The sequence below is a fragment of the Festucalex cinctus genome, chromosome 8 (genome assembly GCF_051991245.1).
Source record: "Festucalex cinctus isolate MCC-2025b chromosome 8, RoL_Fcin_1.0, whole genome shotgun sequence".
Taxonomy (NCBI): Eukaryota; Metazoa; Chordata; class Actinopteri; order Syngnathiformes; family Syngnathidae; genus Festucalex; species Festucalex cinctus.
The window spans coordinates 26,527,002-26,540,943 of NC_135418.1; the positions used below are offsets into that span (position 1 = coordinate 26,527,002).

At 41.5% G+C, this 13,942-nt stretch overlaps 3 protein-coding genes across 3 annotated transcripts in view; 2 read left to right on the forward strand and 1 right to left on the reverse strand.

Moving 5' to 3' along the window:
- tead3b (TEA domain family member 3 b) overlaps positions 1 to 1,856 on the reverse strand; it is a 64,501-nt gene extending 62,645 nt beyond the window's left edge. The window contains exon 1 of the mRNA XM_077531031.1: positions 1,756 to 1,856. Coding sequence (XP_077387157.1) covers positions 1,756 to 1,827 — 72 coding nt within the window. The 5' untranslated portion in view covers positions 1,828 to 1,856. The remainder of the gene's footprint in view (positions 1 to 1,755) is intronic.
- Positions 1,857 to 4,044: 2,188 nt separating this feature from the next.
- Positions 4,045 to 7,443, forward strand: LOC144023879 (adenosine receptor A1-like). Its single transcript, XM_077529805.1, has 2 exons — positions 4,045 to 5,197; positions 6,144 to 7,443. Exons 1-2 carry the CDS (start codon positions 4,869 to 4,871, stop codon positions 6,802 to 6,804), a joined length of 990 nt encoding a protein of 329 aa, XP_077385931.1. The 5' UTR covers positions 4,045 to 4,868; the 3' UTR covers positions 6,805 to 7,443.
- Positions 7,444 to 10,434: 2,991 nt separating this feature from the next.
- Positions 10,435 to 13,354, forward strand: LOC144024253 (adenosine receptor A1). Its single transcript, XM_077530423.1, has 2 exons — positions 10,435 to 10,941; positions 12,462 to 13,354. Exons 1-2 carry the CDS (start codon positions 10,586 to 10,588, stop codon positions 13,132 to 13,134), a joined length of 1,029 nt encoding a protein of 342 aa, XP_077386549.1. The 5' UTR covers positions 10,435 to 10,585; the 3' UTR covers positions 13,135 to 13,354.
- Positions 13,355 to 13,942: the final 588 nt, after the last annotated feature.

The following is a 13,942-nucleotide window of genomic DNA, read 5'->3' on the forward strand; positions in this document are numbered from 1 at the left end:
CGATTAAACGGACTGGAATGTACCACTTTACCCGCATTCTGGGGTAGCAGGAATGATTATAATGTAGCTTAAAAAGAGAAGGTGAAGGTTATATCTTCTACAAAATTGAAACTTGTGACGTTTGTTTGGGGGAACGGTTATTCATTATAACTTAAAGCACCAAAAAAAAAAGAAAAGAAAAAAAAAGAAACTTTTGTAGGAAAGTGGAAAAAAAAAAACAGGTACTTTAAATGTTTGTTAGCTAGGCTACTTTCATGGAAAATAATGTAAAACCCCTTAAACCGAGTTTATAAAACTTGCGGCCCCCAGTATGGTATTTTGCGACCCCCTTACTTGACATCAAAGTTGAATTTTAGTTCTGCCACCATCTTTAAAAAAAAAAAAAAAACAAACAAAAAAAAAAAAAAAAAAACATGTTTTGCCTTGGATATTTTTGTATGTGTTTTTAATCACTTACGGTCAGAGCTACGATAGCTCAGACCCCCCAGTTCTGAACCCCTTTCTTTGCGGACTACTTAATACGGCACAAACACATCCAGATCTCCAGCGGCCTCCACATTCAATTAAGTTTGAAACCCCGAGATGGACTCGACTCTACTCTCTTAAAAAAAAAAAAAAAAAACAAGCAAAAGGTTTTCTTGGTTCTCTTGAGGTCGTGTGGTGCCAAGAAACCGGCACGTTGTCCGCATGCCAGGCTGCATGTCAATGAGGCAAAATAAAGGGTTGGAAGAAGGGCTACGAGGGGAACGAGGGCGCACAATAAGGCTGCCAGATGCTCCTCGTAACGTCTGAAGCTGACACTTGCTCGGGGAAAGTCCACACAATGGACCGGTGCTTTAGTCAGCATCTGGTCTGCAGGAGTTTATGTCCATCCAAGAAGAAGAAGAAGAAGAAGAAGAAGAAGAAGCAGCAGCTATCTTTTTAAAATGACAACAACAGAAGGCCTTGCCCAAAGGCACCACGGTAGTCCTTAAAAAAGCCATTCAACATCTCTCCAGTAATCAGTCCAGCCTCCACAGTTCTGCGCAATTTTATTGTCCAGCGTTTTTTGAAGCAGTTTCCTATATCGGCAACCATTTTGGAGCACTTTGACTGCCATCCATAATGAGAAGTACAGAAAATGGATGGATGGATATCAGGTGGCAAGCTGCTTCATTTCTTTGCAAAGTTAAACATCCATCTTTAGTTTTTTACCTTCTAATGAATTCGACATCTCAATCATGGCGTGACCACTCTCTCATGACCTTGTGCCATTACTTTCTCAGTGCCCCGCCTCCCGCAACAACAACGAGCGCGTCCCGCCGCAGCCAAAACATTTCAATCACTACTGTCGCCACGAATTGGGCCAAAGTGGAATCGGGGGCGATAATGAACGGCCCAGACGCTTTTCAGCCACGGCCTGTTCACATGCTAATTTATGCAAAGAGTCCAAAGCTGGCTCATCACCGGCCCGACTGTACACACATCTAAACGGTCGACAGCGACTACGTGGCAAGCAAAATACAATTTGTACGTGGACGTTTACATACCTTAGGGGGAGGGGGTAATTATAGTTTTGAAATTTTCATTTTAGTTAGTTTTTATTTCGTTTTGAGTTTTGTTTTTAATAATGAGTTAGTTTTAATTAGTTTTTGTCATTTAAAAAATGCTTAATTTTAGTTTAGTTTTAGTTCGTTTCAGTATTAGTGTATTACTTGTGTGCAATATTTAATAAACAGCATGGTAAAATGAAAATAAAAGTAATGTATTTCTCACCAAGCGTCGTATTTTGGCTGAATTAAATGAAAAAGCAGGCGAAGCGAGCCACTGGAACAAAAAGTCAAGCATGCAAAACTGTCGCCTGTGGAGTGACGTCATCTGAAGGTGCTTTTCTATTGGCTGCTGCCAGATGACGTCGCTTCTGCGTGACACATTTTCAAACGTCCTTATTAATAGTAAAAATAAATATATTTAAAATAAACCTCAAAAGCTCATGAATTAAATTAATTACCAAAGACTAAAACGATTGACATTTTTGATAGTTAGTTTTAGTTAGTTTTGTCAATGTAAAGTTCCAGTTAGTTTTCGTTTTTAAAATGCATTTTTGTTTTTATTTTATTTCGTTAACGGAATTTTTTATTTTATTTTAGTTTTAGTTATTTCATTAGTTCTCATCAACTAAAATAACCTTGCTTAGGGGATGTAAACTTGTGAGAGCACTGTATGGTAATAAAGTCTTAATGTCCATAAAATCCAAAAATACTGTGGCAATAGTTTTGATATTTTCAGAGGTTAAAGTTCACATGAGCAAATTTTCGTCAAGATTCATAGCATTTTTGTATCATTTAGTTTTTGTACATTTACAGTGGTTCTCATGAGTTTAAACTTTGAGCCGCAACTGTAAGTTGAAGTGAGTTGAGGAGCTTCATATAGACAAACATATTGTTTTGTCATCTTCTTGTGGCTTCTTTGCGGCACAAAATTATGCTAAAGTGACTTGAGGAGCTTCATATAGACAAAAGTAGCGTTTTGCTGCCATCTTGTTACTGAAGAACATACTGTAGTTGAAGTGAGTTGAGGAGTTTCATATAGACAAAAGTAGCCATCTTGTGGCACTGACAGGCTATTACAAACATTTTTAAGCGGGGTCTCATATTTATTAATGCAAAGTCTCAGTCCTTGTCATATTTTTTTTGTACTTTTAATACACTTTTACCTTTTAGTTTCTTGCTTTACTGGAAATACTTCACAATTTGAGGGAAACATCTGATTTACTGTATATATTTTGCCACATTATTTCACTGAAGCCCCCCATCAACCTAACATTTTTTTTCTTTTTATTCTTGTGCCATAGATGAACCGGCACTTGATCTTCCGCCTTCCCTCTCTTCTGTCCCTTCGGCTGAGGTAGTAGATTGAATAGTTGTGGGGTTTGTGTCCCCTCTGAGATAACTATACAATCTACTGTCTTTGCCCGTGAGACAGCTCACTCAGCGACAGCTTACCGGAAAGTGAGCCAATCCTCTCTCTCTCTCGGCACTAAACTTAATGGTGAGTGGAGCCTAGCGAGGTGAGGTAGTAGGTTGTATAGTTTGTGGGATGCAGCCGGTCCCCCCATGAGGCGATAACTATACAGTCTATTACCTTCCTTGAGGGGCACAAAGTGAAGCAGATTGCAGGCTGCCATCGTTGGGAACAAATACTGTTTTTGTGGAGCCTTGAATGATAATATTGTTGCTTATTGACATTTTTGTTTTTAATAGAAATAAAGAACAGTTGGCTAAACCCGTTTCAAAAGTGTATTTTACTCCAAAAAAAAAAAAAAAAGTGGTTTCAGTTTGTTAGTCACTATGTGAGAGTATGAGAAATTAGGGCTCTATTTTGACCGCAAAAATGCACACATGCAATCATAACAGGGTTAAAAAAAAAAAAAAAAAAAAAAAAGGGAAGTTGCATGAGACACATACATAATCTCAAAATTTTCAGTTTCTTCCCCTCTGTGCACCACGTGACTATGAACCAAACCACGGCACTTAAACAAAATCTTTCTTGTCATGTTTTTGTGATGGTGAAATTTGCTTTAGTCATTTAAATCCGAGTGTTTAAAAGTAAGGTGAAAACTGAACTATATTTACTATTTATCTGCTGCTATTATTGTTAGTGAACAATTGGAGTCACTGCCTTAAAAACTTAATGAACATATGTGATGAACATCCTACTACAGTCCCAAAGGCAACACACTGGCCCTCTGTCAGCTGAATAATAGATTTTAAAGTTCTGCTACCGGTCTATAAAACGCCGAATGGTTTAACAACTTTAGCTCCTCAATATATTTAAAAAAAAAAAAAAAGCCCAATTGAATATAAACCCAGTAGGGCTCTGATGTCTGCAGAATCAGGTCAATTAGTGGAGCTCAGAGTTCAAAGAAAACATGGTGAAGTAGCATTTAGCTGTTATGCTGCACACAAATGGAATAAGCTGTGAACAGAAATGAAAGCCCCCCCCTCAGTAGCTTTGATTAACAAATCATTTCAATCGTTTTATTAAAATGTTCTTGCACTGGACTTTATTTTAGTAATGATATACATTTTATTTCTTTACATCGCTTTGAAATGTCTTTACCTCTTGTTTGTAAATTCGTCTAAATTTTGTACTTTTAATTATGTGAAGCACACTGAGATAAAACTGCTTTGCCTGTATTAACACATTCACTGCCAGCCCAGCAAAAATGCATCATTTGACGTCTTTTTCCGTCAATGGCAGTGAATGAGTTTAAACTGTGCAACTACCATTTTGTCCTCCTCAGTATTGTATAAGGTAAAAGTTCAATTTCTTCCAGGCTGCACGTGACACAAAAAAAAAATAGTCATGTCACGTCTGTCTGCTTCCGGTGAGTACTGTGTGAGCAATAGTGAAAGTAATTCCAGCTGGCATGTGATGTGTGGAGAAGTGGAAGAGAATGAATCATGAGATGTGAAAGTTGACACTTGAACACATGTGGAAGTTGAAGTCTTGTTTGGGGCTGTTCTGGGATCGGGGGAACACATTTTCATTTCCAAAAAGCTAAAGTTTAGGGCCACCAACACAGCTCATTTTAATGCTTTGGAAGTGAGCAATAAAAACAGTTTTGTCTCAGTATCGATAATGTCTTGGTCTTGGTTGGTATGGTCTTGTCTACAACACCATCAGTTCATCTCAGTGCTGATTCACTTTTGTGTCATTATGGCACCCATTCAAAGAAACCAGCAAAAGGGCCTCTTCCCCACACTGCAAATTCGCAAAGTGTCAAAGTGTGTCACTCTGAACAGGAATAGAAAGAAGCGCACTCGACTTCCTCAAACGATTCGAGCTTCGAGATGAAGTCCTAAGCCACAGATCGAGGAGACGCCATGCACGCGGGCGAGGCGGTCTACGCCTCGTTGGAGGTGCTCATAGCCGTCTGCTGCGTCCTGGGAAACGTTCTGGTGGTCGTCGCCGTGCACAGCAGCAAAAGCGTCGGGCAGCCCACTTTCTGCCTGATCGTGTCGCTGGCGGCGGCCGACTGTGCGGTGGGCCTGGTGGCCGTCCCGCTGGCCGTGCTGGTGGACGGCAGGGTGAGCACGTCCTTTCGCGACTGCCTCTTCATCAGCTGCGTGGTCATCCTCTTGACCCTGGCGTCCATTCTAACGCTCATGGCCATCTCGCTGGACCGCTTTCTCCGGGTGTACGTCCCTCTCAGGTAAACTAATGTTTTTAGCAGGATTTTGCAATTTGTAATTTATAATCTACTTGCATTGGCGGCCAAGTGGACCCACCAGAATAAGCAAAATTAACAATTAAAAATTTCCAAGTGTACCGTGCATGCTTTCATTTTTCTGTATGTGTTCCCCGGAGGAAAAAGTTTTGACGTTTCTGATCTATGCTTAAGGTTTCGGTACATCATAGCATTTGTTTGTTCATAGTGTTACAGATTTTTTTTAATTTTTTAATTTTTTATTTTTTTTACACTGCATGTTCTCTGACGTAGATGGATTTTTTTTTTATTATTATTATTTTTTTTTTAAACAGCATTGATGGGGAAAATGAAGCTTCGTGAAGCTTCATGAAACAATTGCAATATTTTTATTTTTATATTCCTCTAGATGGTGGAAATTGATTCAATTTCCACTGCGGGTGGAAATTGATTTAATTTCCACTGTGTCTTTAAACCAAGAGTGCCATCTAGAGGAGTAAAAAAAAAAAAAAAAAAAAAAAAAAAAAAAAAAAAATCACAAGTACTTTGTAAAATTTCAATTGTCCATTATCTACCGTACAGTCCACTTGAATTGAAGCCAAGTGGGGACGCTGGCAAGATGTTGAACCTATTAATCGACTAATTTAAGAGTCGAATTTACGACTCTGCGTAAACATTTAATGTTTCAAGTTGACTAGTTACTAATCACGTGTTTTTGGAATCTGGTTTTACAAATGGCCTGCGCCGCGCTGAACGAAAACGCTCTGTGGAACAATGGAATGCTTGGCCAACAATACGACGCAAAATATGCTGATGGTGGATGAGAATCGCGGTTAGCTTTGGCTATTGTACTTGCCACTAGTTTTAAAATAAAATCAGTGGATCAGTGGTAACTTGGGACTTGTGGCAAAGAATAAGGGCAGAATAAGTGAAGCTTCTTCCTTGTTTCCAGGTACAAAAGGACGGTCACGCAAAGACATTCGTGGTCGGCGGTCGCTGCGTGTTGGCTCGTCGCCCTGCCTCTGAGTTTCGCGCCCATGCTCGGCTGGCACAACGGAGACGCCGACTCCCTGCGGTCCCCCAACTCCACGCTCACCTGCCAGTTCATCGCCGTGATCCCCATGTCCTACTTGGTCTACTTCAACTTCTTCCTCTGCACCCTGACGCCGCTGCTCGTCATGTCGGCGCTGTACGGCTACATCTTCTGCGTCATTCGCGGCAACCTCCGAGAAAAGCCCGGCAACGCCGCCCAGGCCAAATCTCACGTCTACCTGAAGAAAGAGAGGCAGCTGGCGGGCTCCCTTGCCCTGGTCTTGACCCTTTTCGCCCTCTCCTGGGTCCCGCTGCACGTGCTGAACTGCGTCGCCTACTTCGAAGCGGCCGAGGTGCCGGCGGGCGCTTTCCACGCGGGCATCCTGCTGTCCCACGCCAACTCAGCCGTGAACCCGGTGGTGTACGCTTTTAAGATACGCAAGATCAGGGCGGCCTACCTGAAGATCTGGAGGAGGTGCGTCACGTGCGGGGACGAGCTGCAAGGCTCTCAGTCCAGCCAGACCACGGACAACAACCAAAGTAGCAACAGTGTGGACAACAACGTGCCATTACATGCTTAAAATGGTTACATTTACAAAACCAAAACAAATGGATAGCTATCTGGATATTTCTGAAACTGTGTCTGAGTGAGCTGATCTGCACTTCTGCCCCACTAATATGTTAGTGTGGCTAATCTACATAACCTTATGATGGCTTTGTCTGGACACAGAAGGGTGAAACAGCGCAGGATGACACTGTCTGAAACAAGATCATGCAGCGGCAACCGCACAAGTGGACAAAATTGTTGGTAGCCTTTCTGTTAATGAAAAGTACTAAAAAACCCAAAATGTCCATTGAAATCACTTGAATCTTACAAAAGTGACAACAGTTTAACAAAAAAAATAAAAATTAAACAATCATAATCAGCCATTAATACTGAGTCCCTGCCTGAAAATACTTATTATCTTTCCCCACATTCTGGGCTTTCTTCCCACAAGGAGAAGCAAAACAATGCACAATATGTCTCTTTTATTATTAATACTCAAATGGTGGACAAAATAAAGTAGTTTTATTGGACTTTATATATGCTAGAGTGGAGCTGCGCTGGGGACAACAGAGTTGGATGAATTATAGGGAATGCTGAGTGTTCATGCAGGATGCTCTAATAGCTACAGCTCTACCGCCCCCAAGTGGCTTTTGAGTGCATAATCATGCAATTGCGTGACGGCAATAAATAAACAAATGAATGAATGAATAAATAAATAAAAAAAAAAAAAAAAAGAAGAAGTTTTTTTTTCGTGTCACAATCTGTCCTCACTAAATAAATAAGCATTTTAGATTAGAAAATTAGTTATATGATCTATAAAGCAGAGGTGAGCCAGTCATATTGGAAGCAGTTGTTTTTTTTATCCTAAAATTGGTTAACTAAAATGTATGTCTTCCTGTTTATGTTTAAATATTTTTCAATAGTTTATATATTTATATACTGTATATTTGTGAATTTTTATGTTTAAATATCTTCAAATATATTACATATCTCAATATATTTAACCATTTTTTTTATATAAGTGGTACAGATAATGGAGGGATTGATACACTGTATTTTTTCGTCATAAAATTTATTAACTAAAATGTATTTATTCATTTTTGCATTTAAAGATTTCTGTATTGAATTTTTTTAAATACTGTAGTGAAATATTAGTAAAAATGTTGTTTTTTTTTAGATATATATACAGTATACGTTGATTTAACTATTAACATTGCATCATTAAATAGATCCATTTGCATCATGTCATTTTCAACACTTCTAATGACTGCCACACGTTATAAAATCAAAACAAAAAAATCCACAGTGCCAGCCGCTTTTGAGTATTTTAACTCATCTTTCAAGGAAAAAAGAATATTGTTTGCCTTTACTACATATAGAATGTGGCTACTAAATGAAAGATCACATTCCATTCAAAGGAATTTTACTAATCATTATTAAACGTCTGGCAGCCAAAGAGATATTTGGTCAACAACTTGTAAAAAAAATAAAATAAAATAAAATAAATACTTTTAAAAAAAGTAAAATAAAAATAACATCCACGTGTGGACTGACTTGTTTAAAAATAAATAAATAAATGTCAAATTTATCTTATTGTGACATAAGGAGATTTCAGCCATGCGCCACCAGCGGTATAAATGCACATATTAGAACCTGTTGCAAGTTTGCCACAGGAAATCATCAAAAACCTTGAAACTGTACGAATGCTTTACAGGGGTGGAGCTACGATGTGGCCTCCTCTGGCCACCACACTTTAGGGAATATTTTGATATCTGGGATTTTTCTGCCATTTTACATGGATGCAATATTCCGAGACACTTTCATACTCTGCCACAAGTTCAATATAAAAATAATTCTAGATTACTAGATTCTTACAGTCCACATCAATCAAAATCATGACTTTCACACCACAGCAAGCAAACGTCTGCCCCATGCCCCTGATGCTTTAAGTAACATTTTAACAAGCGTAAAATAAGATCTGTAAGATAAAAGAACGTAAAACGACTCACCCTAAGAAGCAGCACAGACAGGACTGTGTTTACAGAGTGACACCCGGTGGCTCAATGACACGCTCCTCTCCCTCGAAGAAGAAAGTAAAGTGGTTTGACAAACATCAGCACAGTGGTTGATGTCTTTCCTGTATGTACATTAACGTGCAGCTAATTGTGGCGCGGTGGGACAAGTGACACAATGTGAGGCACTAATCACATTCAGGATGATGATGGAGCAACACAACAAATTTGACATTACTGTATTGGATTCATCAGCAAATGTCAAGTTTGATTAATTTCTTTAACTCCAAACACACTGAAAATGCCAAAAGTAATTGATGGAATAATCGATTCCAAAAAGATTCGTTTGTGACAGCCTTACTAAGAACTAACACAACATGAAGCTAGTTCTGGTAGCCCATCTATGGGATTTTGGATTATGTGTTGGCATTGAGTTAGTAGTAACTTGGAATGGCAATAAACATCTTAAAGGTAAAACCTGTAAAACTCAGTAGAAAAAACAAAACAAAACCTATTACAGAGGGGAATTACAGTAAAAATAAACAAAACTGAGATAACGGGATGTGTATTTAATGTGTCCCTGAGTCCCGGAGCAAGACAAGTCATTTTATAATTTGTATTCCATGTTCGATGTTCAATAAACCAAACCAAATTCCAAAAACAAACAAACAAACAAACAAAAACAAACAAACAGATAAAATAACATGTTTTTCCAAGGCCGATATTGATACCGAATACTCGTAATCTAGAAGGCTGATAACCGATATTTTGAACCGATATTCATTTTCAGTAAAAGGAGTAATATTGATGCCACAAACACAAAAAAACATAAAACTCCATCTTTTTGTTGATTTTTTTTTCAAGCTGATGTTTATTGAACAACTTTTAAGATTTACAATATATACAAAATATAATATTTATTTATTTTATCTTAGTCAATAGACATCTTTGTTTTAAAATTCAATACCAAACAGTTCAGATACCTCCTAGGGTCATTAGCATGTCTTAAAAAGTTAAATACAAACAAAAACAAATAGTTCCCCATTGTTTTCTCCATTAATTAAAGTTTTCCAATATTTCAAAATATCTGAAATGTAAATTTTTAGTTTTAATTTCAAACAAAAACAGAAGGTGCAGGGAGCTCCCATGCGGTCAGCAGCATCTCTTATAAAGTTTAACTGAAAATTGGCAAGTTTACACAGTTTTAAATCGGTCAATCATTGGCCGTATGATTCTTCAAAATGGCCGCTGCTGCTATTCCTTAAAACTGCTGAATCCGTCTATCCCTGCAAGATTTGAGAGTAGGTGAGATTTTCAGAAAACAGCTGATTAGCAACTGATTAGCTGTTAGCTAAATGTTGACCACCATTGACTGTATCACTGAGTCAAAAAAAAACAAAAAAAAAAAAAAACGATGTCAATAAATTTCTCGCCGTTGCCTCACTTGCCTGTGACGTGTATACACGCGCAGCAATCAGCGCTAATGCATCCATTTCCAATTAAAGTTATATTCAAAAAGCCCTTGCCAAAAAGCATCCTTCCCGTAATTACACTGAGACCACATCCTTGGAGAACACCCACGCACACACGCACACACACACATATAGTTCCAACTACTGCAGAAAACAACGTCCCGCCCCTCAATCACTGGCCTGCATTCACGGACCAGAGAGAGAGCGAGAGAGAGTCCGCACAATCTGCGCAGCTTGCACTCGACATCTCCAACATCTCAGGAGGAACGCGATGGACGCTGGAAAAGTGGAAGCCAGAAGTTGGGCCCGTTTGCATCCATCGTTCTGAACCATGTCGTCCTCCCCTGAGGTGAAGGAACGGGAGCCCGTGGACACGCTGTACATCTCGGTGGAGGCGGCCATCGCCCTGGCGTCGGTGGTGGGCAACGTGCTGGTGGTCGTGGTGGTGTGCGTGAACCGCGCCCTGCGGAACACCACCTTCTGCTTCATCGTGTCGCTGGCGGCGGCCGACATCGCGGTGGGCGTCCTGGTCATCCCGCTGGCCGTCACCATCAGCCTGGGGATCAGCACGCAGTTCTACACGTGCCTGTTCCTGTCCTGCCTGCTGGTGATCATCACTCAGGGGTCCATCTTGTCGCTGCTCGCGATTGCCATCGACCGCTACCTGAGGGTCAAGATACCCACTAGGTGAAGGAATTTAAAACATGTTTCTTAAGGAGGATTTCCTCATAAGCCTCCTGAGAGTTTTTCAGTAACTGTTGATTGGACCAACTAGAACAGGGTTCACCAATTCTGGTCCTCGATGTCCGGAGTCCTGCAGGTTTGAGATGTTTCCACCTATTGGCACACCTGATTCATATAATCAGCTCATCAGCATGCCTGATAACGATCCTGAGCTTTCGTATCAGGCGGAAACATCAAAATCCTGTAGGACTCCGCACCTCGAGGACCGGAATTGGTTAACCCTGAACTAGAAGGTTCACAACACGAGCAATAATTTAGCATTAATTTGAAATCCTAATCTTAGACTCATAACTCAATTTTTTTTGTGCGTGTGCATACGCACATGTTTGTGCTCCTGAATTCACCTGAAACCTAATAAAAATCGCATACCCTTCACCTTAACCGGATACTTCAGAGTCCCGCCAGAGTTGTGAAGTTATCAGGAGACCAGAGGAAGGATCAAAGGAAAGAAAGATGAAGCAAAGTGAAATCCGGCACCAACCAGACACCACCTGCCAAGTGCAGGGAGCTTCCACAACTTAGCGGCATCTCTAACTCGCTTCATTTTTCTGTGGAAATTGGGAGGTATATGATACAGCCCAAGACCTACAAAAAAAGTCTTTTGGAGCCATATACTATAAACTAGCCGAAGCTCTAGTTAGAAGCTGTATCCTTGCGTCCTTAGAAGTATTTTGACACCAACTTTTAAACCCTCATTTCAAACTTCCCTTGAAACACTAACCCAATCTTGGCACTCTAATTTACAGCCCCACTTTTTCTTTATACAGCTCTATGAAACACTAACCCAGGCTGGAAACTAACTATAAACTAGAGGCGCACGGATCCCAAGTTTTTGCCCGATCCCCAATCTTTAAAAAGTCGATTTTTTTCATAACCAACAGCACACAGCCGTCAATGTTCCAGTCTTGTTTTATTGTAAAACATCGAACAAACCTGTGAAACAATACAAATGGGTTGTTTTAATTGCACATAAAGAAGTTCTTTCAAATCGGACTTTTCAGGCCTCTGCGGTGTGAGATGAGATCGCTGGGTAAGATCAGTTTTCTTTTCAAGGATCAGCAAGATTTTAAGAAAATCAGTACCGATTCCGATCTCAGGCGATCAACTTAAAAGACCCCAACCATGACTTGGCGTTCTGTACAGTCGCTCGTTCTGTTCACTGCAAACCAAAGCGGCCGCACTCATTTCATCTCTTTCAGCGGAACGTTTGACATCACAAACGCAAACATCAGCTCATTCGGCCGAGATGGCCAATCGAGAGGAGGTAGACTCCTGTTGATTACGCCTTTCAGAGCACCATATATCCTTTGGCCGATCAATTTCACTGTGCATCGCAGGCTTTCAGCAAAATTAAAATGTCCGCCCAAACAACTGACAAAGGCGTGAGTCTGTTGCTGTCTTTTTCCATTCGCCCATATTGCTCACTTGACGGTTGTAATGGTTTCCGACTATGCTTTCCAAAGGTACAGCACCATCGTGACGCAGAGGCGAGCGTACGTGGCCGTGTGCCTGTGCTGGGTGGTCTCCTTCCTGGCGGGTCTGGTGCCCATGCTGGGCTGGAACAACCGGCAAGTCCTGGGCAACCTGAGCGGCTCCGACTACATGGTGTGCGAGTTCACCGCCGTCATGCGGATGGACTACATGGTCTACTTCAACTTCTTCGGCTGGGTGGTGGCGCCCCTGGCCGTCATGATCGGGCTGTACGCCGAGATCTTCCGCGTCATCCGCCGGCAGCTCAACCGGCGGGCCCAGGCCACGTCGGACGGCGAGCGCTACTACCGGAAGGAGCTGAAGCTGGCCAAATCCCTGGCGCTGGTGGTGCTGCTCTTCGCCGTGTGCTGGCTGCCGCTCCACATCGTCAACTGCCTCGACTTCTTCCACCCGGGACGCGACACGCCCAAGATGGCCGTCTACGCCGGCATCTTCATGTCGCACGTCAACTCGGCGCTCAACCCGTTGGTGTACGCCTTCCGGATCAAGCGCTTCCGGGTCACGCTGCTGGAGGTGGTGCGGGGCTGCGTGGTGTGCCGCGGCGGCGCCGGGGCAAGTCCGTATCCGGGCAGCACGCCGGCACTCGCCGAGAAAGTGGACGCGGGCTTGCCGCAAGGTCTGCAGCATGTAGATGACGATAAGTGAGCTTTGGATGCGGGCTCGGTGACACGTTAAAGAAAACGGGGTCCTCGGACTTCCAAGGGGTCCGTGAGCCGTCCCTTGGGGAAGGGCTGAACAATAACGGAGTTCAAATCGACATCACAAATCGCAAAGGCTGTAATTTGGAAACAAATCATGCTTAAGGGCGGGGTCTTCCGTTTTCACTCAGGAAAATGCACTATATAAACACAGGATGTATACCCATGAACTGCTTCTCAATCTACACCTCTGGGCTTCTGTTAATGTGTGGTGGTGATTTTTTTTCCTAAACCGACCCCCCCCCCAAGCCTGTATTTCGCCATTTTGTGTTTTTTTTGTCAACAGCGGGTGGTTTACCCCTCCAGCCAATCGCAGAGCGGGGGGCGTGTCACTCACTGTCTGCAGACGGGGCCGGGCGAATTTGTCGGCCGCACGAGTGAAAACGGAAGACCCCACCTTTAATTTTGGTTTGTTGGTATAGCTTTATTATAAATCCGTCAAATTTATATATATCGTGTCTATCTAGATACATTCAGTGCTCAAGAAGTGCAGTTCACATATCATTGATTCATGAAATGTTGATATGATTTGTTTGCGTTATTGTTGGCGTAGAATTTATGGCTTACTGACTAAAATTATGTTTACGCCATCCTTGTTTGGTGGAATTTTGTGAAGTTGTCCTAACAATTGCTTAAAAGTTAAGTCATCCCAAAAATGTTCTAAACAATATGTTCTATTTCGCCCCACGAGTCTAAACGTAGTATTTTGATTAATATTGCGTTTGTGGAATATGAATTAAATAGCCAAGTCTACC